General features: G+C 41.2%; 2 protein-coding genes and 1 long non-coding RNA gene across 3 annotated transcripts in view; 2 read left to right on the top strand and 1 right to left on the bottom strand.

Annotated features, from left to right (window-relative positions):
• The window catches only part of PIDD1 (p53-induced death domain protein 1), a 33974-nt gene extending 28413 nt beyond the window's left edge, over positions 1-5561 (top strand). The window contains exons 13-16 of the mRNA XM_063437991.1: positions 738-853; positions 2204-2311; positions 2400-2605; positions 4343-5561. Of these exons, the coding sequence (XP_063294061.1) occupies positions 738-853; positions 2204-2311; positions 2400-2605; positions 4343-4583 (671 nt within the window). The 3' untranslated portion in view covers positions 4584-5561. The remainder of the gene's footprint in view (positions 1-737; positions 854-2203; positions 2312-2399; positions 2606-4342) is intronic.
• Positions 1-27804, bottom strand: part of LOC134578261 (uncharacterized) — a 550797-nt gene that overhangs the window by 46592 nt on the left and 476401 nt on the right. The gene's annotated exons all lie outside the window — the stretch shown is intronic.
• The window catches only part of SLC25A22 (solute carrier family 25 member 22), a 46312-nt gene continuing 37020 nt past the window's right edge, over positions 18513-27804 (top strand). The window contains exon 1 of the mRNA XM_063437992.1: positions 18513-18600. The gene's annotated coding sequence lies outside the window, so the exon portion shown is untranslated. The remainder of the gene's footprint in view (positions 18601-27804) is intronic.

The following is a 27804-nucleotide window of genomic DNA, read 5'->3' as shown; positions in this document are numbered from 1 at the left end:
TATTATGTAGTCTATAAATCAAGACACATAAATTAATTTATTTTAAATTAGTTTTCAGAATCTGGACATATTATGCACACGATATTCTTGCCAAAACTGTGAAAAAAAGTTGGGTTTTTTTTCCCCATTGGCATTTTTTTTTTTTTTTTGAATTAATGAGAATTTATCTATGTATATGTGACATCAAATTAAAGCCCTTTTTGGCCTCTAAAAAATGGTGTGTATGTGTGTGTGTATATATATATGTGTTGGTGCAATAAATTACAGATGCAAATTGCGTTTGAACATAAACAGCAAAAAGTGCAAAAATGGCTTGTGTCCTTAAGGGTAAGACAAACTTTTGAAGCTGTGTCCTTAAGGGGTTAACGGGACACTCTGGTCACCATAACAATGTCATCTTAATGAAAACAGAAAACTTACCATAAAAAATATATATAATCATTGGGGAGCTACTGATTGGCTTAGAGCATCAGCTGACTGCTCTATGCCAATCATTGGTGCTGCTGCCAGACGGCACACCATGCTTTCTGTAACTGAGATTCTGAAGCCGGATGCCGATTGGGCAAGATGCAGATTGGCGCTGGAAGTAAACTTTGGGATTAAACCGTTCAAGAACGGTTTACTCCTTAAGGTAAGAGTGCACCCAAGGGCCTCCTTTCACCATAATAACTTAATTTAGATGTGTTCCTTAAAATCAGGTGAGCTGATGAGATTACTAACATTTTCTGTTATTTCAGAGCGCCCTGACTGTGTGAGTGGCAGGCTGTCCTTCATATTCTACTCTCGGATGAAAAACATGAAGGAAGTGTATGTAACCTCATCGGACAGAGAAAATAGTGTTGTTAAAGGGCAGGTAAGGCCAATAAAGTCTTCCAGATTGAAGGGACCCATTGTTAGGATTGCTTTTTCCAACAAACCCTGCATGATCCAATTAACATTTTTTTATAGGTTTATATGGCAATTTTCATTGCAGAAAAGGCTACCATCAGATTTTCATAGTGCCAAATGAAAATGGAGTATTCATATTTTTTTCTTGCATGAGAAATACAATAATGAGCATATATTTTCACACATTCTAAATATGTATGGTAGGCAATATTTCGCATAAATAACTTGGACCACACAATAAACACAGACAGTTTATTTATATTTCAATGGGCTTGGCCGTGGTGTTTATTTAAAGCTTAAAAGGGGCATACCACCACAACATGATAACAGTAACATATTTACATAAACTTTTCACTTTACTTCCAAAACTTTAACTTTCACCATCACTTAATTGCCAGTCAGTCATAGCTAACCTGACTGCCTTTTTATATACAACCATTTAACACACATCCTTCCTCAGAACTTGAACCCGAGGATGACTTTGCCCCCATGCTTTCCAACATGGGGGTCTATCCGTGTTTCTCCTGTCTTAAAAGACCGCTGAGAGGGATTGCTCTTGCGCTGCCACTTTTATAATTACCTGGCTTCCCGCTCTTTTGCTTGCTCACGGCCAGCAACCAATCCCCAGCCAGCTCTTGTCCCCAGCAACAGCTGTGTCACCAAATCTTCCCATCTACTTGTCCCACTCTGCCCAACAACCTAACCGGGTCATGAAGTTTCACTTAACTTTCCCTAACTATACCAACAGGACAGCTTAACCCTTTATTGCCACCATACATACATGCCACAGTGCTTAATGCCTGTGGCATCTTTTACAGTAAAACCAGCTAGCTGGACCACACATTTAATTTCTGTCCTGAGAAAGTTCTGTTTAGACTAAAATATGTCACTGTGTTTTGATCTATCAAGCTTTTCTGTAAGCTCACTGCTGCAACCTATGCGCCACCAGTGGCTTGTATATCACTCTGAACTGCTATATTTTGAGTCCTTGTGTGAGTTTTAAAATGTTTAAATATTGCTTATTGTCGTAAAAACAAAACAAAAAAACAACAACTTACTGTGTGCAGAATGTTCACGAAACTTTCATGCATCTTGTCACAGAATCCTTTGGACAGTGCCTATCACCACCTATTAAGTCAAAAGCAATTCAGAGTTATCCAACAAAAGTGTTGCTTTTTTTAGGTCTATAAAAATTAAATTTTGCGTAAAACTGATTTTTAAAATTTTATTTTAATTATAGTCGACAATAGCAAGGAGCCCTGTGGTGGGCACCCACTGCTCACAATGATAATTTGATTTATATGTTCCTCCTCAGGTGTCTTTTTACCGCGGGTCGGTTCCAGAGGCTCTAGCTGAAGAAATAACAAAGCACCGTAAAGGCCCAGAGTCTGAATGGATGGCCTCTCTGCCAATCAAACTGCCTGTGAGTAACTTAGTAACTTTGTGTTTTGATGTCATTTTTGTTCACATAGTGTCAGACTATTTAATCTTTATCTGTTCTGTGTGTACAGAAATTAAAATCATCCGACACGGTACTTGGGAAGAACAGAAACAGCTACTCGTTGCCCCCTTTGAATTTGGGCAATGCTGAGATGGGTTATCTGACTGAAAGCAACTTGTTAAGTATTGCCAGGCAGATTGGAAGAGAATGGCGGATAATTGGCATGAACTTGAATCTAAGCCATGGTGAATTAGAACGAATTGAATATAAAAGCAGGTGAGACACATGTTAATGTACTTGGTACTATCCGATACCTCCTAACATCTACTGACAAATTAGCAATGCTCCAAGATTGACAGTACTTAGTGTGATGCATTTCCCTTTGTCCATACAAGAGAAACCGCTTAATAAAATTATAAAATTCCTTATTTTTCAGGTAAGATAACTTGCACATGAAATTAGTTCAGCCTGCTGTCCATGATGTGGAGCTTGGCCAAGTTTTCTCTTGGTCACTTGGTCTTTGAACAGGAGATGTTTGTGAATTACATTTCATATGATGCTTAGACTTTAGGCATCTGTATTTTACAGACATCTGGCTTTTCCAACTTGGCTACCAATAGCAAAAGTACTGTGAGATTAGTATATTTTTTTAAATGTACCATTTTTAGAAAAGAAGGTAGTACTTTTGATCATATAGGAGTACTGAAGCAATATGAGCCTCAGTTAATATTAACCTAAAATATTGAATAATCTCCAACGTCCCTATTAATCAAAAATACTGGTTGACGCTGTATGCACTATAACCATTTCATCTCTGAATTTGTTGTAGTTCCTGGAGTCCTTTGGTGCTGTCCCTCCATTTAGTGTTTTTCTTTTTTTTTTTTTTCAAGCAGTTTAACATTCATTAAGGGTATGTGACTACCCACAGCCCAGTTCCTACTGGAGGCATGGCTAAAGCAGAGATTGCGCACTTCCTTCTGACCAAACCAATTCATACCAGATGGGTGCTGTGATTGGCTGAAAGTGGTCAGCAGAAACTATCAGCAAATAAAAGCCACCCCTTGCTCAGAGTAATCTTTCTCATTAGCCCAAGCAGCACAGAGGGAATGGGCTGCTGAGGACTCTCCGTATTAAAACATTAAAAATGGTTAAACGCTAAATGGAAGGACAGTGCAAGGGAACTCCATCAATCAGATGAAGTAGTTATTGTGCCTTTAAATGAACACTCCTAGACAGAATTGGACCCACTTTATTAATGCATTATGAAGATGATGATTTAAAAAAAAAATGAAAATATTCTTAGCCGATCCTGGCCCTCCCATTGTTTTCAATGGGAGAAATGAGTTTCTAGTATAAAACCATACCCATGCTCATGAGTGCAGTATAGGATCTCTTATAGAAAGTTGGGAGAGGGTCTTACAAGTTGCCTATACACGGTAGATTGCCTATTCTTTCATAATAAGTAGTCCTAAGGCTTATAGTAGGATACATCACCAAAGAGAAAATTTTATATCCAAATTACTTTGTTGGTGTCATGATGCAGAAGCAGTGCACATTGGTAAGTGTTCAAGAAGTCACAATGTTTAGTGGATATACCCCACATGCATAGATTAGACAATCACAGCCCCAATGGCCCTAAAACTTACGTTCTTCTGAATCCAACCTTCCACACAGCATAAAACAGTTAAAAAATTAGCTTTATTGATAAATACAATTAAAATCAGTTATTTGATGCACTAGAATGGGTTGGTCTAGGCTGAACGCGACTCACGCTACAAGAAGTTATTTATTGGCAGCTCCCACTGACCTTTTTTCATCTGCTGTCCGTGACAACATATGTTTCTGACTGCAGTATAGGTGGTCTTATAGAAAGTTGTGAGAGGGTTCTACCAATTGTCCGTACAGGCTCGATGGGCAGGGAATCTGTGACCGCTGTAGCTACCAGAATGAAGAAGTGAAGAAGTTATAAAGGGACAGGTACCTTTAACACATATTTTCACTTTGCTTTCTCAGTGGGGATCTGGACAAACAGATACTGGAAATGCTATTCGTTTGGGCAAATAAAAACTCTTCTCAGCCGGACTGTGTGGAGAGACTAGTGAAGGCTATGCAGGACAGTGGCCGAACTGACATAGCAGAGATGATCCAACAAATTGTGACATTGGGAAAGCAGAAGTACACTCAGTCCATCCGCAGGCTCGGACTAGACCGAGGAAACAGCAGTGAAGATTCTGCCATTGCTTTGAGCCAATGATAACTGCACTTAAAACAGATTTATGGACCTTAACCTACATTTGGACTGTGAAAGAACTAAAGGTAGAATTTCGTAGATTCTGAGCCTATTTAGCATTTTTGCATTTTTTAAATTATTTCTGAAACCACTTTAGTTGATTACTTTAAAAATAAATGAAAGGAACTTACCTTTTAACAGTGTAAACAGTTTCTAGTGTCTATTCTTATTTCGCCATGTTTATTATAGAAATCAGGTACATACAGTAGAAGCAGTACATTACTTTACATTAAGTTAGATGACTGATATCAGTGAGGCCCTTTTTGCATTACAGATTCACAAATCAAAGCAGAATTTTAATTCATGCCTATTATTTTTAGGGTGCTATATGGATTTTCAGAGACAGATGCCTTATGGTACTCTGTTATCCCTGTTCTATGACCCGGCTTTCATACTGTTTGTCCAGAATAGTTCCCTGCGTTGATTTCTAAATGGTCACTGGCATCACAAGGACTTTAAAGGGAGAGATCCATGCTCATTCCCAACCCTGGTCTGGTGAATTATTCAGTGCATTGTTGAAATCAAAAGAAAACAGAATGACAAGTACATGAAGTGTTTCTATGTTATATGCACGGTGTTCAAATTTCCTGGGTAGTGAAACAAATATTTTGTTTTAAAGTCATAATGATAATTTTACGGACCATTTTACTGCCGGTATTGTTGCCAAAGTCAAAAAGCATGATCCACTGAGAATCAGCTCGAACTTGTGATGTGATCATTCATCTCAATGATCTCATGGTGTCCAGCTCAATAACGCAAAGTTAGCGACTACATCCCATATTTAAGGTTACAAACAGCCAAGTGATGCTAGCAGTGACAGGTGTGTCATTTATCTATTATTTCCCTTATGGACATTGACGTTTAAAGCAGTTCAATATGGAGATTTCATTTATTGCATAATTGCCATGTTATGGATTTTGCTATATTGTGGTTACACTTCCAATTTGTCACTGTATTGGTCTAATTGGTAACGGAACTGTTAGTTAATTTTGCACCTGCCACTACTGCCACCCAGGGTGGCATAAGATATTGGTTAATTGTCAGAAATTATTTTCAGTGACTCTTCAAGAATTTTGAGGAATGCATTGCGTATATGGCATAATGGACAATGTCAGACAATCATAGTGTATAGACTTTTTAGATGTTACTAAGATTATACCAACACCAGGGAATTATTTTAAATTTTAGAAACAAGTAACTTTTTCACTTGTGTTTCACCACTCTTCAATCTATTTAAATGTATGTAAGGGCCCAAACCCTTCATCTTGAGTGGTGATACATCCTATCCAATTACCACTATAAATCAATTAGTGGCAGACAAAAATATATTTCTGTGTTACTAAGATGGTTCCGTTAATGTGTTGATAAATCGTCTTTGAAAAGGTAATTGATGCTGAAACTCGTGTCTTTATAATATAAGGCATAGGGCACTTTTTCACCGATCCAGCGTGTCAATGGTCAACGTGTTACTGAAATTTTTTTTAGAACTTTTTGTGATTGCTTCAACATTTCAACGACTCCTCTGATGCCCATAAACATCAAACAAACATTCCATACGTTGACTAAATGTTTTCTAAATATATGGACTGTTTCTGAACAATGTGTGTGTATTTTATATCTGTGTAACATTTTGTAAATTAAAATATTTTTATATTAAAGTATTTGAAAAGTTTCTTTATGCCAATTATTTTCTATTTCAATTAAACATGAATTAAAATCAAACAAACAATTAACCCAAACAATACAATAAATGAGCATTTGACATGTTTTTGGTAATTATAATTCTGTTTATCAGCATTTTACAGTAATCTTTAAAGGAGCAATCTAGACTACAACTGAGCCATTCATTTTTAAAATGCATTGTTTAGATAATGTAGAAAACATATATTTACATATTGATCATTTTTATTATTTTAAATCAATGTGCCCCTAACCAGACCATTTATAACCCTGATGCTTAAGCTTGCATTTAAAAATAAAACAATTTTTGTCACTGTAATAGATTAATTAGCAGTTAGTTGTCTGCAAGCGTCTGTGTGTCAGGCCAACAGCGTGTACTCTGCCAGTGTGCACAGTGCCACTCATATCTGGTGGCACAATAGCGTGCATTTAAAAACCCACAAACTTTTTTTTCACTGTAATAGATTGAATAGCAGTTAGTTGTCTGCAAGCGTCTGTGTGTCAGGCTCACAGTGGATACTGTGCCCACTTGCCCAGTGCCACCACTCATATCTGGTGTCACAATAGCTTAAGCTTGCATTTAAAAACAAAAAATGTTTTTTCACTGTAATAGATTGAATAGCAGTTAGTTGTCTGCCAGCTTCTGTGTCAGGCTCACAGTGGATACTGTGCCCACTTGCCCAGTACCACCACTCATATCTGGTGTCACAATAGCTTAAGCTTGCATTTAAAAACAAAAAACATTTTTTCACTGTAATAGATTGAATAGCAGTTAGTTGTCTGCAAGCGTCTGGGTGTCAGGCCTTCAGCGTGTACTCTGCCAACCTCTGCAAGTGCACTTTGCCACTCATATCTGGTGTCACACTAGCGTGCCTTTAAAAAGCAAAAAAGTTTTTCACTGTAAGCTAATAGCAGTCAGTGTACTTCAAGTGGGAGTCAAGGCCTTCAGCGTGTACTCTGCCAACCTCTGCAAGTGCACTTTGCCACTCATATCTGGTGTCACTATAGCGTGCCTTTAAAAAGCAAAAAAGTTTTTCACTGTAAGCTAATAGCAGTCAGTGTCCTTCAAGCGGGTGTCAGGCCTTCAGCGTGCACTTGGCCACTCATATCTGGTGTCACAATAGCGTGCCTTTAAAAAGCAAAAAAGTTTTTCACTGTAAGCTAATAGCAGTCAGTGTCCTTCAAGTGGGTGTCAGGCCTTCAGCGTGTACTCTGCCAACCTCTGCCAGTGCACATTGCCACTCATATCTGGTGTCACAATAGCGTGCATTTAAAAACAAAAAACTGTTTTCACTGTTATAGATTGAATAGCAGATAGTTGTCTGCAACCGTCTGTGTGTCAGGCTCACAGTGGATACTGTGCCCACTAGCCCAGTGCCACCTCTCATATCTGGTGTCACAATAGCTTGCATTTAAAAACAAAACAATTTTTGTCACTGTAATAGATTAATTAGCAGTTAGTTGTCTGCAAGTGTCTGTGTGTCAGGCCAACAGCATGTACTCTGCCAGTGTGCACAGTGCCACTCATATCTGGTGGCACAATAGCGTGCATTTAAAAACCCACAAACTTTTTTTTCACTGTAATAGATTGAATAGCAGTTAGTTGTCTGCAAATGTCTGTGTGTCAGGCTCACAGTGGATACTGTGCCCACTTGCCCAGTGCCACCACTCGTATCTGGTGTCATAATAGAATGCATTTAAAAACAAAAAACTTTTTTCACTGTTATAGATTGAATAGCAGTTGTCTGCAAGCGTCTGTGTGTCAAGCCAACAGCGTGTACTCTGCCAGTACACAGTGCCACTCATATCTGGTGGCACAATAGTGTGCATTTAAAACCAAAAAACTTTTTTTCACTGTTATAGATTGAATAGCAGTTAGTTGTCTGCAAGCGTCTGTGTGTCAGGCCAACAGTGCGTACTCTGCCAACCTCTGCAAGTGCACATTGCCACTCATATCTGGTGTCACAATAGCGTGCCTTTAAAAAGCAAAAAAAGTTTTTCACTGTAAGCTAATAGCAGTCAGTGTACTTCAAGCGGGTGTCAGGCCTACAGCGTGTACTCTGCCAACCTCTGCCAGTGCACATTGCCACTCATATCTGGTCTCACAGTAGCTTGCACGCATAGTACCACTAATCCCCCCAAAAAATGACAGGCAGAGGCAGGCCACCCCGCAGGAGCCGTCGTGGTGCTGTGATTCCCTTTGGCCCTAGAATAATGCCCAGTTTTCAGAGGCCACGTACCCTGAACTTGAAAAGTTCTGATGACATAGTTGACTGGCTAACACAGGACACCCAATCTTCTACAGCTTCCGCTCGGAACCTTGACGCACCATCCTCCTCCAGCTTAGCTTCAGGCACCTCTCAAGATACCACTCACCCGCCTGCCGCCACCACCAACACTAGCACCACAGCCGCTTCACTTGGTATGTCAGAGGAGTTATTTACACATCCGTTTGAAGAAATGAGTGATGCGCAACCATTATTGCCAGAGGATGTAGATAACAGGGATATGTCTCAGGCAGGCAGCATTACACACATGGATGTACGGTGTGATGATGATGATGTTGTACCCGCTGCTGCTTCCTTTGCTGAGTTGTCAGATACAAGTGAAGCGGTTGAAGTCGCCTAGGTCAAAAAAGTCTAGATTACCTTTATTAAGATGAATGAGGGATGGATCCCGAAGGGACTGACAGTGGGCGATACATTCGACTAAAAAAGGCCTGATGAGATGAGATGAGCTGCCTTGGGCTAAAAATGGTCCACACGCTGCTGTATTTTAGCTCTGAATGCCGGTTGACTTGCGTGACTTATCCGCCACCAACTAGGGTTCAAGCCGCAATGTTTTAGGGCACTTTCTGCCTGGGAAACAAACATAAATTTTTATGGCTGCTGCTACAGCAGCGGCTGCAACAATACCTAATTTTTCAGGCATGTGTACATGCCTAATTTTTCGGCCCTCTGGTGCTGCACTGTGGCTTCAAAAACCAAACCAAAAAAAAGGCACATAACAGGGATTAAACTGATAGTAATAGTACTACTTAACACACCACTCCTATCTGGTGGCACATTAGATTGCACGCGCAGTGCCCCAAATTTGAAGTAGGAGGACCGACCAATCATATTTTTCCATCTCCCGGTTCCTCAAATCGATGCCATATACACGTCCCCTGATAGGGCGCCAGTTTGTTATTCTCTTAGGCGCCAGCTTGTTATTCTCTTTTTCACTTCACTAGGGACACTTTACTGCACTATGGGCACTTAGACCCACTCTTTGTCTTGCACAGTGTTATTCCTAGCCAGCATCTGTGATGGGAAATCAGGCAGTCATCTAAACGTTTAGATTGAGCTTTAGCTTAGAACACCCTTGAAGGTGTTTAAGGAGATTAGGGCTAGTTTAGAGGATTCTTCTTAGACCTCTTTGAGTCTTTATAGCCCTTCTACCTATCCAGCATTTCTGGAAACTAGCTAAGAGAAAGGGTGGCTGTGTGTCTGTGATACATTTAACTTTATATCACCTTATTGACACTTTATCACTCCGGTCTCCATACTCTTTGCCTATACCCATCTATTTAGAGGCAATTTCCTTGCCCCTGCCAATATTATATAATAGGTAATAGTATTACCATTATTACACAATTAGGTCTCTGAGGACAGGTGTCAATCCATATCTGCCAAGTGACCCTATGTAGGGGGAACAGTCCCTATTCTGCTCTGTGTCAGTGTGTATCAGGGGCTCTGAGGACAGGTGTCAATCCATATCTGCCAAGTGACCCTATGTAGGGGGAATAGTCTCTATTCTGCTCTGTGTCAGTGTGTATCATGGTCTCTGAGGACAGGTGTCAATCCATATCTGCCTAGTGACCCTATGTAGGGGGAACAGTCCCTATTCTGCTCTGTGTCAGTGTGTATCATGGTCTCTGAGGACAGGTGTCAATCAATATCTGCCAAGTGACCCTATGTAGGGGGAACAGTCTCTATTCTGCTTTGTGTCAGTGTGTATCATGGTCTCTGAGGACAGGTGTCAATCCATATCTGCCAAGTGACCCTATGTAGGGGGGACAGTCTCTATTCTGCTCTGTGTCAGTGTGTATCATGGTCTCTGAGGACAGGTGTCAATCCATATCTGCCAAGTGACCCTATGTAGGGGGAACAGTCTCTATTCTGCTCTGTGTCAGTGTGTATCATGGTCTCTGAGGACAGGTGTCAATCCATACCTGCCAAGGGACCCTATGTAGGGTGAACAGTCCCTATTCTGCTCTGTGTCAGTGTGTATCAGGGTCTCTGAGGACAGGTGTCAATCCATATGTCAAGGTGTCAATATGTCATGTCAGGTGTCAATCCATATCCATTGTGATTTAGGAATGTTAGGTGATTTCTGCCCTTTATGGATTATAACCAGACTCTACATCAACTGTGTAATTTTCCATGGGAGTTTTGCCATGGATCCCCCTCCGGCATGCCACAGTCCAGGTGTTAGTCCCCTTGAAACAACTTTTCCATCACTTTTTTGGCCCGAAAGAGTCCCTGTGGGTTTTAAAATTCGCCTGCCTATTGAAGTCAATGGCGTTCCCCCGGTTCGCGAACATTTGCGGAAGTTCCTGTTCGCCGTTCGCGAACCGAAAATTTCGTGTTCGCGACATCACTAGTGATGAATTGTCAGAGTGACGTTTATCTGATAAGATTAGACAAATGCTGCATTTTGTGAGAAGGATGGAAGCAGAACGGGGCCATAATTGAAGTGTGGAAGCTGATAAGCAAATGTTTTGTAAGATTCTGGAAACCTAGTTGATTAAAGAAAAGGCTTATGTAAAAGCTGTGGTTTATAGGGACCCTCAAGTATCAAAATCCCTACAGCTTATTGTAGTGGGTATGTTGGTAGGAAGTCCTTGCAAATGTGCCTTTTTATACAGTATTTTGCCATACTATATGGGCTTATCTTTTAGTCATACACTGTGTATGCTTGGGAAAACATGAATTCGGTAATCCCCAGGTTTAAATCGATTTTCTATATATTAGAGCAAACCTCTAGGTGATTACTTTTCTGAGTTACGATAATTTGACATGAATATTGCTTGCTTAAAATACTAACTTTGTCCTGTTTGCTTTTTATTTATTTATTTTCATAATCAGCAACTCCCGAATGTTTGGGTAACAAATTATATTTTAACTTTTACTCTCATCGGCAAAACATAAGGGAAGTCAATGTGAAGCCAGCAAGCAGCACTGTGGACGATGAAGTAAAAGGACAGGTGAGGTTTTCTGTGGCTTTCCAGAATTAAGGATCCACTGAGCACCCATATTGGATAACCATGACAGTCCAAGAAACAAACACATTCACTGCAACTAGAGTTGAGCGGACACCTGGATGTTCGGGTTCGCCGGATTCGGCCGAACTGTGGCAAAAAGTTTGAGTTCGGGACTCAAACTTGACCCCGAACTCAAACCCCATTGAAGTCAACGGGGACCCGAACTTTTGGGCACTAAAATGGCTCTTAAAAAGTCCTGGAAAGGGCTAGAGGGCTGCAAAAGGAAGTAAAATGTATTGCCCAAGTACTTATATACTTACCCAGTGGAAGAAAAAGAATGTTACACTGTATACAATTTTAAATAAAAAGTATACAAACATAGCCAGGATTCAGCTGTAAGCATCTGCAACACTTACAACAATCAAGTAACATACATTCATATAAAATGTAAGTTACTTAACCAGTCAATGGAATGACAGGAATGAATAAGTAGATAACTCCCTAATTCCCACGGTATTAGGGAGCTATCTACTAAAAGGCTTAAAGACCTAAATTGGCCTTTCAGCCAAATTTACTAATACTAAGCAAACAATACTTAGTATTCGGAAATTATGCCCCTACTCACTATACCGCGAGTAGGGGCATGTCTAATAAACAGTGAAGACTGTTCATAACACTCTGATTGGTTACTTAAAGGGACTCTATAGTCAACAAAAGGTCCCCCAGCCTTCTTGCTTGCTTTTATATGAACTTGTCATTAAAAAAAATCAGAGTAAGTTTTAATAATAAAACTTACCTCCGTTCCAGCGCCGAGCTCCCCGCTAGGCCGTGCCCCCTTTTTCGTCGAAATGACGAAATCGCGGGCCCAATAGGACGCTTCTCCTTGAGAAGCTTCATCGCGATGTGCGCATGCGCGGTTTCGCGCTGCACCAATCGCATTCTTCATAGAGCGGCATTGAATGCCGCCCTATGAAGAAACTCAGAGCTCAACCGCGCATGTGCGCGGAATGCGCGTTCGCGAGCTGAGCTGTCTGACTGACAGCTCAGCTCACTTTCTATACCCGCCCCCCTCCTCAGCCAAACTGTGTTTGCCTATAAACACTATATATAGAGATCTCTCTATATATAGTGTTTCTATGCAAACACACAAGTAGTAAAAAATTAGACATACACACACTCTTTCTCCATCCATATCCATCCATCCCCATCATCCATATCCATCCATCCCCATCATCCATCCATTCCCATCATCCATATCCATCCATCCCCATCATCCATCCATCCATCCCCATCATCCATCCATCCCCATCATCCATATCCATCCATTCCCATCATCAATCATCCATATCCATCCATCCATATCATCCATCCCCATCATCCATATCCATCCCCATCATCCATCCATTCCCATCATCCATCATCCATATCCATCCCCATCATCCATTCCCATCATCCATATCCATCCCCATCATCCATCCATCCCCATCATCATCCACTCCCATCATCCATATCCATCCATCCACTCCCATCATCCATATCCATCCATCCACTTCCATCATCCATCCACTCCCATCATCCATATCCATCCCCAAATCCACTCACTCCCATCATCCATATCCAGCCACCCACCCCCATCATCCATATCCATCCACTCCCATCATCCATATCCATCCATCCTCACCCACTCACCCTCAGTCACCCACCCACACTCAATAAATAAGTTTACTTACTGTTTGAATCCTCTCCTCCTCCTCCTCCTCCTCTTCGGTCTTCAGCCTGTTAGCTCAAGCCACTCCCACAGCAGTGCTGACAGCCTCAGCACACAAAGCGTATATCTAAAAACAGCTTGCAAAAGCAGCAGATCTCTTGTCTGTATACTTTACAAGCTCCCCCTTCTACCCAGGGCCGGCGCGTCCATAAAGCGGCACAAGCGGGCGCACTGGCTCAGGGGGCGCTAGAATGCAGTGACCGGCTGGAGGTGGGCGCACAGTGCTCCCCCCTGTCAGGCACTCTGTGTAGCGTGGCCGAGCGGAGCAGCGCGTGCCGCGGTACAGGAACTTATGTTTCCTGTACCCGGCCACAGGGCCGGTGCAAGGATTTTTGGGTACATAGGCGAAGATGCATTTTTCCGCCCCCCCCCCCTAAAATTAACATCTTCCCCTATGTGCCTCCTAACCAGCCCCTCCCTCTTCCACGTCCCTTAGTGTTCTTCTCCCCTCCCCCCTCCTTTCCCTGTTCCTTGGTTTTTCTCTCCCCTCCCCTCTCTGTCCCTTTGTGCACCCCCCACCCTCTTAGCGGTCACACTCCCCTTCCTGGTGTGCCTCCTACCTGTCTTGTAGCTGCGGAGCAGACCCTCTACAGGAGCTTCAGTTTTCTGTACCTGGCTGGACTGACAGGAAGTGCTCTCTCAGTGAGCACCTCCTCTCAGTCTGGCCAGGTACAGGAAACAGAAGCTCCTGTACTGCGCTCCGCTACACTCAGTGGTGTATACACACTAACAGCCACACACACTCAATGACAAACACACAGACGTCACTGACAGACACAGACTCACTGATCTGACATACACTCATTCATTGACAGACACACACTCAATCACAAACATACTCTCACTGATTTGACAGACACTCACAAGCACACACTCATACACTGACAGACACACACATTCATACAATCATTCACAGACACACACAGACACATACACACAGACACATACATACACACATACACAGACACACACACTCACAGACAAACACATACACAGACACACACTCACAGACAAACACATACACATACACACACACTGACAAACACATACACACACATTTACAGACACATACACACACACATACACAGACACACACACTCACTGACAAACACACACTCACAAACACATACACAGACACACACACTCACACATACACTTTCAGACACACACTCACAGACACACACACACTTACAGACACACACTCACAGACACACACACACTTACAGACACACACTCACAGACACTCACACTCACACATACACTTTCAGACACATACACTTTCAGACACACACACTCACTCACACATACACTTTCAGACACACACACTCACACACACACACACACACACACACACTCACAGACACACACACACTCACACATACACTTTCAGACACACACAAATTAATAATAAATATCCACCCAGCCTCCCTACCTGGAGAGCTGGTGTGGATCCTTCCCTGTGGTCCAGTGGGGCTTCAGTGCGGCGGGCGTCAGCGTTCTAATGAGAGGCGGCGAGGGAGCTCTAACCTGTCTGCTCTGCTCCCTCGCGGGTTGTCTGCTGATGCCGGGAGCCGGAATATGACGTCATATTCCGGCTCCCGCAGCATCAGCACACGACGCGCGAGGGAGCAGAGCAGACAGGTTAGAGCTCCCTCGCCGCCTCTCATTAGAACGCTGCCGCCCGCCGGGGTCCAGAAGGTGACCTGGCAGGAGGGAGCGCTTTTTTACCTTTGATCTCTACACTATAAAATATCTAGTGCCTAAGAAATATAATCCATTAAATGTATTAATAAAAACACTTTAACAGCCTAATAATTTGGGACTTTACGTCTGTTCATCTGTTGACTTAGTAGCCAGTTCTGCACTTTGAAGCAGGGAAGTGTAGCTGCTCTAAGGAGGGAAACCATCACCGGAGTAAAACCCAGGTATTGCCAGCCATTGTCTTGAGGTTAAGGGGATTAGGGTTATCTAGATTTTTGTCAATCTTTCTTTTATTATGGCATTTATACTGACAGACACATATACTGACACACACACATACTGACTCACATAGTGATAGGTGCACGGACACATATACTGACAGACATACTGACACACTCTGACACACACCCACAAACACACTGACAGACATACTGACACACTGAGAAACACACTGACACAAACAGTGACAGACACATATACTGACACACATTGACAGACATACTGACTCACAAAGACGCACACACCAACAGACAGACATACTGACACAGGCGCACTCTGAGAGACATACGGACACACGCACACTGAGAGACACAGACACATATACTGACACACACGTACAGAGACACATACACTGACACACACACACTGACAGACATACTGACACACACACACCAACAGACAGACATATTGACACACACACCAACAGACAGACATACTGACACAAACAGACACACACAGACATATTGACACAGACAGACATACTGATACACATACAGACATATTACCTTTTTATGGAGGGTGGTTTCTCTGGGGTCCAGTGGCTGGCTGAGGCAGTTGGGAGTTAGGCTCTAGCACTCCCGGCCTGGAACCCTCCTCACTGTCATCCCCCTCCCACGCGGCTTTGATCTCTCTGTGGGAGGAAGTGACTTGCAGCTGTCACTTCCTCCCAGCCAGTTGCCAAACAGAAAGGCGTGCTGTTTATTTGAGCAACCCCATGGATCCGACGGTGCAGCTTCACCGGCCCGCACACTTAAGAGGCCCACCGGGTGGCCCATGCAATAAGGGCCACCCGGTGGGCATGTGTCAGCAGGGGCCCGGCCGGTGAAGCTGCACCGTCGGATCCATGGAGCTGCTCAAATAAATTGCGGGCAGCGGGGCCCACAGGGCAGCTTCTCTGAAGCCCCGTTTGCCCTGCCCTAAAGACGGTCCTGGATGTGGGTGTGCCGAGCAGGGCTGGCAGCTTCACCCAGCGCTGGATTGAGGTAAGTAAAACTTAGTTCTAACTGCTCTTTGAGTGTTTTTTTTTTTTAGGGGGGGCAGGGGGAGGGGGGGTAGAGGGAACCTAAAGAATAATGCCAATATGCATTATTCTAACTAAATAAAAAAATAAAAAAAGTTGGAGAATCCCTTTAAGAACTGTATATTGGTATCCTAGTCTCACGCTAGAACCCATGACTGAAGCTATCTCCCATTTCCACAGGCACAGCAAGAGTAAAACACAATGTATCACTGCTGGTACGGCTCCATCAGTAGCTGCAGTCATGGTGTCTGGTAAAAATCCTGCTTAGAAGTACAGATTGTTTTTCTGCTCATCCCTTTCCTCAGCTGTCCCTTGATTTGTGAAAAATAAATAAAACATTTAGTGGCTGTCCCCTAATGATAAACTAAGCTGCTTATATGGCCCTACCCCCCAAAAACCAAATAAATAGCAGTCTGTATCGATATATCGATTGTTCACGTGATGGGCCCAAATTCAGCTGAAGTGCAGTTCAGCCCAAAACAAACCTCCAAGTCTAGTTCTGTTTCAAAAATTGGTATTTTCTGAGAAAAATTGACGAATTTAGGCAGAGAAAAGCCAACACTTTCTAGAACAATTTAAAGGGCACTAAATTTACCACAACCACGGCACCTCTAGAGGACACTAGAGTCATGCAGTCTCACTGCTCAATACTCTGGAGTTAAATCACTTTGTTTATGCAGCGATAGTCACACCCCCCTGCATGTGACTTGCACAGCCTCCCTAAGTAATTCCTGTAAAGAGAAATTTAATGTTTACACTTCCTTTATTGCAAATTCTGTTTAAGTTACAATTTATTATCTCCTGCTCTGTTAATAGCTTACTAGACCTTGAAGGAGCCCTCTGTTTGTAATTAAGGTTATATTTACAGTGCAGGAGATAAAAGCTTTTACAGTAAGTTACATCTGACTCAAAATGAAACCATTTTGTTTCCATGCAGGCTATGTCAGCCAGGGGAGGTGTGGCTAGGGCTGCATAAACAGAAACAAAAGTGATTTAACTCCTAAATGGCAGTGAAGTGAGCAATGAAACTTCACAGACATGATTTATACACAAAAACTACTTTATTAAACTAAAGATGTTTTGGTGATTATAGTGTCCCTTTAATGTAGTGGTTCTGGTGTCTATAGCCTGTCCCTGAAGCCTTAGCACTGTAAACACTGCCTTTTTAAGAAATGTTTACATTTCTGCCTAGTAACGCCTCACTCAGACAGCAACTAAAAGTGCTTCCTGTATCAGTGCAGGACTGGCGTTCAGCGTCTCCACGCTCTGCATGAAGGTGCTGAAAATTCCTCATAGAAATGTTTTGATTCAATGCATCTCTATGTGGTGATGCTAATTGGCACAGCGAGTCATCTTGTCGCACATGTGTAACCGCGGCGAGACTGGCACGGTGTGGGAAAAAGTGAATAAACTCACCTTTTCAGAGTGGTCTAAGGAGGGCCTAAACATCCACACATGCACTGCTACTGTGTCAGGAATACATGTTTGTATTCCTGACACGATAGCGTTCCTTTAACAAATACGAGCAGATCAGAGACCAAACATAATTGACACTTTTCAGGTAAATGTCCCACAGTGTCTCTTTGTTATGATCAGCTATGCACAAAAAACAAACAAAACGTATTTGTACTTGCTACCCCCCAAAACAAAATATACAACCCCCTCCACATACAGGGTAGCTGTCCATCAAATGTGCTGTCCATCAAAATGAAGAAGTGATACCTGTTAAGGAAATGTTGGTGGATCTGTAAGCCCTAGTTTGGTGCCACTCCATAGCCTGTGTTAATAACCAATGGTTATGGCTTCACTGCAGACTACAGAGAAAGACCCCATCACTTCCAACAGGTACCCTGTCCTGTTCTGAATGGGGCCCATAGAGGAAACACGTGCTGCTCAATGTGTCATTCACAGCACAGTCAGCGTGCAGTACCGCTCAGCGCCAGCAGGGTGCGTGCCGCGCCATGGCACAACTCCCATCACTGCCAATGCCAAGTCGGCAGGATTAACCCGTGCTCTGCCACCCCAACACCCTGGCCTTTCACCATCACACACCCCCATCCCCTGGTTAACCCTTAATTCTCCCCACTGTGCAGGGATCAGTAAGTGGCATCCCCAGCCTGAGAAGCGGTGGCCAGCCCTCCTCCTCCTATAGGTCCCTCCTCCATCCCTCCATCCTCCTCTCTCTCTGTGTCTCCTCTGTACACGCCGCTCCCCTCAATCCCAGCCTCATCCTCACTCACTCACAGCCAGCAATCAGGGACCTGTCCCCAGCACTGTCACCCAGCAGGTAAGTGGCCTTGGGGGGTGGGGTATAAGGTGGATCTGGGATCTGGGGTATTCAGGGCTGAAATCCCAGCCTCATGCAGCATAATTAATTCATGTCTAGTGAATGTGTGTATATTTTAATCCTTAACCCTTTCCTTGGAGGGATTTGTGGTTTATCTGCCCAGGTGTAAATCTGTTGTAGTACAGCTTGATTGCATTTGTTTTACACCGGATTAACCTCTCTGCTCCCAACTCGGCTAATTATTAATTACTACAATAATGATTTGCATGTGACTGGACTTAGGGGGCGGATATAAAGGGATTTTGCATGTTGATGTGACCTCGATTGCTGTGCAAAACGTTGCACTTTAGTGAATATAGTTTGACAGTGCTGTGGCTGTCACTGTTAAAATCCTCTGTGACTGTACCTTTAAGGTCTAGTTAACCCTTACCCAGCTGGCCTGCACAACCTTGCATTCATATATCACAGTGTATCATTGTTAAACATTCCAAGTTTGGAATATTGACCATTGTGTGTACTTTACTGTATGTTCATAGCTTGCTATGGGTATTGCAGATCTGCACTAGCACAGCTTTGTGTTAATACTGTTATTTTAATCACCCAGGTATTGCTAAGTCTTGGACTTAGTATGTCGAGCATTGCACTTACCTTTGTTAAACACATGGCATTTAGAATGGTACAAATTGCACAATATTGTGGGACTACATGTTCTAAATTGCATAGGTGTGTACCTGTTAACAGGTTAAACTGCAGATCACTGGCTGTATCCATCCCTGTACAATATGTAAAGCCTTGTCAAACCTATGCCACTCTTCTGGGTACACCTTCAATCATTTTGCAGCCAAGCCTCCTTATTAATAATTCATGCACATTTTCTCATTTGGAGGTAGACTGAGCTGATGAATTGTATGTGTGTCAGCACAGGTTTAGTGCATATCACAGACAGAGCTGTGTAACAATCTGCAGATCAGAAACAAAAAGGGATTGAAAAGTAGTAAATACACTGACTTGCAGGTTACCAAAGATGATGACAAAGATATTAAGCAACACAGACTTGGGTAATAGGTGCAAAGTCCTACAAATCAGCAAGATTGAACTTTAACACCTTGAGTACCAGAGATCTGCACAATGCACTGTGTTTGCCTCGGGCACTCGAGTTAATAAAAGCCATACCTACCCACTTAGGGGCAAACTGCAACTGATAATGTAGGTTCCTTTAAAAAAAAAAAACAGTCACATTGCAGACCAGTGATAATTTTAACACAAATCTTAAATAACATATTTTTCGCAGGCCCTGCTGCGGTGTATACTGTATGGGTGCCCTTTTATCCTTCATCAAATCCCATAGGAAAAGTTAAAAATAGCAGGTGAGCAGATAGGTAGTCAATTTCACTGATAATAAAAGGACTTACTGCAGAATTGCAACATTTATTTTTCTCATCAATATTTCATCTTGCGAATTATTGCGATCGGAGGCCTACTTTAATATCAGATGCCTTTGGAGAATGTACACGTCAGGGCTGCCATAAAAAAAAAATTATAGCTGGCCTGCACAATGCATTTTTTTATTAGCGTTCTTGGTTAAAGATAAACTGTGGACTGCCTATTATAAAAATAAGATATGACAAGGAAATAGGGCCATTACCTGGGGGATAATTAAAGAAGCCCACATTTCATAAGGCAGGAATTGTGGAGAATTGGCATGAGGATTGTAAATTTCAAAGTAAAAATGACAAATTCGGAAATATAAAATGCTGAGTAATTATTTTCATCGAAAATATTCAATTACTTAGACAAATGTTTTGTTTAGTGGAGAGCGCCAATTTTCTTTTTTATGTGTATAAGAAGTGTTTTAAACAAAAATAGAAGGCAGGTCCAGTGGGACATGGCATTGTCTGTTACAGAATGCATGGGATGGGCGTGAGGCTCTGCTAAGTATAAGGCCAGGGGATTAAATGGGATCAGAGGTTTTACATAAGGGAGAAAAATAAGAGTATTGGTGAAAGCAGGCTTTACACACAATATGATGAATAGATTTACTTGACCGTGGAGGTTTGTAAAATACATTCATCATACAGGGTAAAATGTATTTAAAATATTCCTGTCATCTTCACATGTGTGGATACTGGATACTATTGTTTATTTTCAGTAAACCTTTTAAATGTATTCACAGGGTTATTGACTTAAAGGAACGCTCTGGGCACCATAATCACGTCATCTCAGTGAAGTAGTTATAGTGCTTGGAGGCCCTTGATGCCTGTTGTCTTACCTTCAAGTGTTAAATAATTTTCAGCTGTCGTTGTCATCTTATGACTAGCTGCCCATCACAGTTTAATGTATGTACATTTTATTCTAACCTGCACTCATGTGAACACAGGTATTCAAAGTGAACTTTACATTTTAGACTACACTAGCTATGTTTTCAGTTAGAAAGTGGCGTAAAATTTTAAATTCACTTTGAATTTCCAACAATTCACACATAAGTAAATAACTCTGTCATCGTGTGAAATTGCCAGTAAATGTATGAGGTAAAATGTATGTTTGTGATATTTTCTTGTGGAGTTTATGCAATAGAATATATCTGTGGCCTCCCACAATACACTTGGCGCAGCCCAAGAACGTTTTTCCTGAAGGCAAATGTATAACATACCGGGACTTTTGTAACTAACCGTTGCTGTTATTACATTTTATTTGACATTAAGTATATTTTCATGTACCTATTTGTTTGGTTGAAATATGGATATATTTGAGTAGATTTAAAGGATCATTATGTTATTTTTATATGACAGGTTCATTTTAAAATAGTTTTTTTTTAGTTTTATGTTAAGAAAACAATACGAAACAGTAAATTAAACCATAGCAAACAGACAGTTGTTTGCAAAGAGATCATAATAGATGGCAGACATCCTTAATCCAAACAATTATAACTCCGTATTCGAATGAACAAGAAATATGTTACACTAATATTGGAACATATTTTACTCCGTATTCTAGTGAACGATATAATGTTCCACTGATAAACAGTCTCTTAACAGTATTGTAGGAAAATCGTAACATTAACAAAAAAAATAAATCTAGTATTCCTTACTTTTAGCTTGTCCCTCATTGTACATGTAATTCAGTGACAGGCAGTCTCCTCCCAGCAGCTGCCACTAGTGGACATGCGCGATGTCACTTTGCTCATCCAGTTGCATGCTTCTTATAAAGAAGTATTGAATCCAGTGTTTCTCTTTGAGAAGCATTTACCGTATTCAGCAGCACCAAACTTAGACTTTGATTAAGTGAAAGCCTTCAATGAGGATGTGCATATAGTGTCTGTCAAGATGATACTAGAAACGTGTTTATGGCCCAACTACTATAGGCATGTTAAGGCTTGAAACTACTAGAAGCGTGTTCACGGCCTGACGGCTACTGTTGGCGTGCTTACGGCCCTGACAGCTACTGTTGGCGTGCTTACGGCCTGAGGGCTGCTGTTGGCGTGCTTACGGCCTGAGGGCTGCTGTTGGCGTGCTTACGGCCTGAGGGCTGCTGTTGGCGTGCTTATGGCCTGAGGGCTGCTGTTGGCGTGCTTACGGCCTCAGGGCTGCTGTTGGCGTGCTTACGGCCTCAGGGCTGCTGTTGGCGTGCTTACGGCCTGACGGCTGCTGTTGGCGTGCTTACGGCCTGACGGCTGCTGTTGGCGTGCTTACGGCCTGACGGCTGCTGTTGGCGTGCTTACGGCCTGACGGCTGCTGTTGGCGTGCTTACGGCCTGACGGCTGCTGTTGGCGTGCTTTCGGCCCGACAGGCTACTGTTGGCGTGCTTACGGCCCGGTATCTACTAGAGCCATGTTTATGGCCAAATGTAAACATTGCTGTTTCTCTAAAATGGCAATTGTTTACATTGCCAGAAAAAGGACTGCTTTTTCACCCAAACCACTTAAATCAATGGTTTTGGTAAAAGTAACTTGAATTAGTTCTTGAAGTAATGCAAATACCTCCCTTTAGAAGTCCCATAACCTCCCAAAGCTCCACTAGACATGAACATAGCTGCCTTTACTCGATACTCTCTATGGGAGAGAAAAATATGGTGCACGAATGACAGGTGCATTTTAACTAAACCTCACGGTATTCGATTTCCATAAGGAGACCTCTCTTGACCTTGATATAGAGTTATCTACTTTGTTTTTATCTTCATCCTGGGTCAGTTCTAGTATATAGTCACAACAGTTATTTCTGCTGAACTATGCATTGCTGTTGTTTGCAACCTATTTACTTAATTGACCCTGAAAAAACTAAATGATGGAAATGAAAGTGTTATAGAGGGGGAAAAAAAAACTCTAATTATCCTAAAACTGTACTACATGCTCAAGAAAGGGTGTAATCTGTCAGATCCCTATCGCCCAGGAAGAAACCTCAGAAATAAGAGGAGCATCTTGTTCTGGTGTCTCTGCAGCATGGTGCAATATTTAGATTACATTCAGAAGGTTTTTAAAGCTGCTTTTGAAATAACACATGTATGTCTTTTCTTGACAACATCTTTACCTTCCCTTCAGGCAGCAGAAAAGAGAAATCTGAGCTATTTCTTGGATCACTTCATGAAAGCCATGTGTAGGCAAATATATATATACCCATACTAGTTTATCAATTTAACAACCAAAGGAGTGCGTAATCCTACTGAATTCTAGAGACAGGCGTATAATTTCACAGAATGCAGAGTGAGATAGCTTTGTAGGGGTACGATGGAGAAAACTTGGGTTACTCTTTGCACCTATACCATACTGGTAATTGGATTGCTCTATGTGCAAAAAAACAAAGCCCCACTGTTATCCCGGTGTCTGGTATAATCTTGTGTGCTAGATTGATGTGAAATATTATAAGTTGATTATCAAGTGGAAAAAATTTCACCCGCACATAGGTCCTTATCAAGGCCCAAAACATAGAAAGAAGAATAAAATTATCAGTCTGAAATGTTGGGGTTGGGAATTCTGATTTCCTCTTTATATATGTGTAATTTTATTTTAATAATTCATATTAATAGGGGAGCGTTGGCTGAAACATATCAAGTCTCTGAAGAGAGAAAGTTCTCCAGCGAGTTGAACAATCTGAGTAACGTAGCTTTTTAGACAGCCAGTAGCAAGGATCTGTAATCCTTTAAAGGGACTCTGATGTGGCTCACGGCACAAAGCATCTTTGCCCTCAACAGATGTGATAAAGAAAGATGGTCACACTGATGCAAATGTTTGTCTATAGATTACTTGGGTTGTGCTCCATCACTTGATCTGAAAGTCACATTTATGCCATTGTAACATCTTACGGTCTATAACAAGAGTAGACAACCTTTGGAACTCCAGATATTGTGGACTACATCTCCTCTAATGCTTTACTAGAATTATGGTTGTAGGAACATTATGGGAGATGTCCACAATCTCCTACACATCATCTGGAGTGTCGAAGGTTGCCTACCCTGGTATCATCGGATGGAAGGATCTCGGAGGTGCAAGAGAAATAATGATCTGCTTGACCTGTTCTTTCATGGGTACAATTGTATAAAGTGTGTATATGTAAGTAGCACTATCTACCATCTTTATGATGGACATAGTCACTGTTGTTAGGTTCTAGTCAATTTGCTTAAGATTGGTTCTAATAAAATATATATATATATATATATATATATATATATATATATATATATATATATATATCACCCACCACTTCAGTCTTAGCTGTTCATTTGTCAGGGGAAGATAGTCGTAAGAGTTGGCTTTTAATGAAAGAATACTAGGCCATACCTCACAAAGTCATAATTCAGCTACTACTTACACCTTTTTTATTAACAGTTTGTTTTAGAGTTCTCTTGGATAAGCATTATTCACAGCTACATGGTAACAGAGAGTAAAATCTACAATAAAAGGAGTAAAATATAATATATTTAATCTTAACAGAAACAAATGTTCTAAAGATGCCACAACAACAAGTAAACACAAAGTTCATCTGGAAAACGTGCGATAAACCAAGAATCTGGCTTCAGGCGATTTAACCAAAGCTTAGAAGATTGCTAAGGCCTTCAAATTGCCCCCAATGTAAATTTAGTCCTGTGTTTAATACCAAGTTCAAAGAACTCTTGAGAATCCTAAAATGGAATGTGTACGCAAGAAAATGCTGCCTGCTTTATTAGACTGCTTAAGTAACTCCTATCCCAAGGTCACACACATACATACCTTGGACCAAGAAGGTTAAAAGGAGCCACTCTTCATCAGCATTTTAATTAATGGACTCAATTTCTGCAGGCATTCAGGCCTAGCTTTTAAGTTATAAATTGGTAAATATTATATATTTGGAAGGCAACATTTCTGATTTTATAATAGAGACTTACAGAAAATGCATATTTTCAGATGGAAATCAGTAAAGTTTAGACCGCAATCAGTTGTTTTAGCCAAAACAGTAGCCCTAAGTTATGTATTTTTATATAGATTTCCTTATACATTCACCCTAATTATATCACTGCCAACCAATTCTTTAAAGCTATTCTCTAAGTATCAAAATCATAAAGAGTTTTTGTGTCATAGATGCTGCCCCTGCTGCCTTGAGAAATGGCACAGGTTATTTTGTAATTCCCATTCCTCTAAATGGATTGATGCTATGTTTGGCGTCCGCATGTGTGTGCCCAGTGCTTCTCGGTGAGATGAATTGGATTGGATGCTTCTCATATAGAAGCATTGTTTTTGCAGATCTAATTGCTGTAAACGTGACATTTGTCTACAATGCTTCTGTTTAAAGTACATATAAATAGACAAAAGTAATCAATCTTGCTACTGCAATTTAGAAATGTCAATCCCCTAGCTGTCCCTGGCTGCAGGGAATTGGCTCTGTCTATGGAGGATCTCACGGGACCCTCCATATTCATTAATGCTGTACAGTAGTGACGTCGGCTCCTGTCACTGAAGTGCCAGGAGCAGAAGAGGACCGATCGGAAGAAGATGGCAGCTCCCACAAGCGACAAGTTCAGCTAAGTTAAATGTAATGGTCCTCCTCCCCCCCACCGACCACTGGACCCCCAGCAGCAAAGCTGTGATGTCACCCTCGGGGTCTTTGCCAATTATGCAAACTCTCCAAATATATGACAGTGCTGCTTTAAATATATTTATTATTTTTTACTATTTTTAAAAAAAGGAGGGTCACTATTCCAATATGTTACATTTGAGTACATGTTTTTTATGTCTATGTCTGCAATTTCCATTTATTAAACCAATGAAACTCACTGTATCTGCTTTTTTTTGGCAGATATGTAAATCTAGCCCTGGGCAAATGCTTTCTTTTTTTATTTTGCTTCAGGAACTCTACATAAGTAGTTATACTCTATACTTGGATTTGAGAATTGACAAGGGAATATCAAGTTTTAAGAAAAAATAACTGTGTTGAAAAAAAACAAACAGAGCCGCAATATTTTTAAATTGTTTTAGATATTCAGCATTTGCAATGTTCAGTTTATTTAACAATTCTCCACAATTCCACAATTAGTTTGCTGATTGCACCCAAGTCCTCTGTGAGACGTACAAGGAGACCCGCTGTGTCCTGCGGACGTCCATAGCATAGATAACGTATGTGTTTGCAGTGTGAGACATTCCATTAAGTTGGGCAAAGAAACAACTTAACAATGAAGAGGTCTCCATCAGAAGTTAAAGTTTATAACTTGGAACGTGTTTGTCTTCCTTTCAGTAGATCATCCAAAATCAGTTTGACACAGAAGGCTCTGTTTGAGGCATCCTCTGTGGCCTTTGTTTGTTATATATGACTCTAGAAGAATGTGTAACTTGTATCTGTGTCCTTGGAATTAATCATCTTTTATTTTTTACTTTTTTTTACATTTTATAACGAACACTTGATGTACTGCTCGTAAAACCAAATCTCTGTGATTCTGGTAACCTGAGTTGTTAGAAATAACAGAAAAAGATTATATGCTTCCCAATGTCTTTCCTGTTTCTGTATTTTTAAAAATTTGCAAATCATTTGTCCTTAATATGGGCACGGGATGGGGCAGAGGGCCAACTTCTAGGGTTAAACCGCTGGAAAAGACATTGCTGCCCCAAAATAACTTCAATAAGCTGAAGTTGTTATGGTAGTGGGTGTGTTCCTTTAAATATAGGCTGTCAAAATGGCAGATCCCATAGAATCTACTTAAAGATTGATGCCTGTAGACCTGATGTTTGATATTGGTATGTGAGGTGCATAAATGCAAAATTATCATACTGTGATGGTTTGTATGTGGCTGGTGCATCAGGGATTTGGATTTTCTTAAACGTGGCAACACTGATTGTATTTCTCACTGGCCAACCTTATTAAAGGGATGTGTGCAGTTTTTTTTCTAAGCCGGTTTTGAGAAGACAGACGGTGATATAAGCATTTAATAAAAGCAGTATTAGGGGTTCTATTGAGCAATAGAAGATGTTGCATGGCGCAATTCTGTCAGACAAAAGGAAGGAGCCATTTCAAGTAATATAGGGAAGCCGTTACATCTAGACACAGAGGGATTTATTGAAATATAATCTGGCTTCTTGTTCGCAGACCTTTTAATTTATTTTTTATATATTTATTTAAAAAAAGGAAAGCTGTTTTAGTAGCCTTGTAAGATCATGTTCATGTGTGTTGCATCCGTAATGAAGCTAAAGCAACAAAATCTAAGCCATTGCTCAATATCGTATATCAAGTTACCACCCGTACAGGGTTTCTCAATGCCTCTCCCAAGCCTTCAGCAAAGATCTTGTGGAAGGATAAAATTTATTTTGTTAGTTTATTCAACATAACTTGTTTATATAGCAAATATAAATTAAGTCTTTGTGTAATCAATTAAAAATAATAATTGGGTTTCATGTTTTAGGTGTTTTATTCATTTATTTTGCAGGGACATAAGTAGAGACCACAGGGCCCTGGTGCATGAATCGACAAAAGGTCCCCTCATATACCTACCGTAGCTAGCTCTTGTGAGGTTATAGTTCTGTGGCCGCTCCAGTGCCAGCAATTATTAAATAAATCTTACTTGCACCATCTTTCCAAAAAATGTACCCTTTTGAATAAAACATTATTCAAAATGTGTATCAAAAATGTAGCAATTGACATCACAATCCAGTGCCGTCCTGGCACAACCAAGGCACACATTGCACTAGAGTAAGAGAAATTAAAACATTGTTTCTGGTTTTATTCTTCTCCCTCTGCTGACTGCTGGTGC

The sequence above is a fragment of the Pelobates fuscus genome, chromosome 12, assembly GCF_036172605.1.
Source record: "Pelobates fuscus isolate aPelFus1 chromosome 12, aPelFus1.pri, whole genome shotgun sequence".
Classification (NCBI taxonomy): Eukaryota; Metazoa; Chordata; class Amphibia; order Anura; family Pelobatidae; genus Pelobates; species Pelobates fuscus.
Note: the sequence above shows the minus strand (reverse complement) of the source record. Positions and strands in the feature narration are given on the sequence as shown.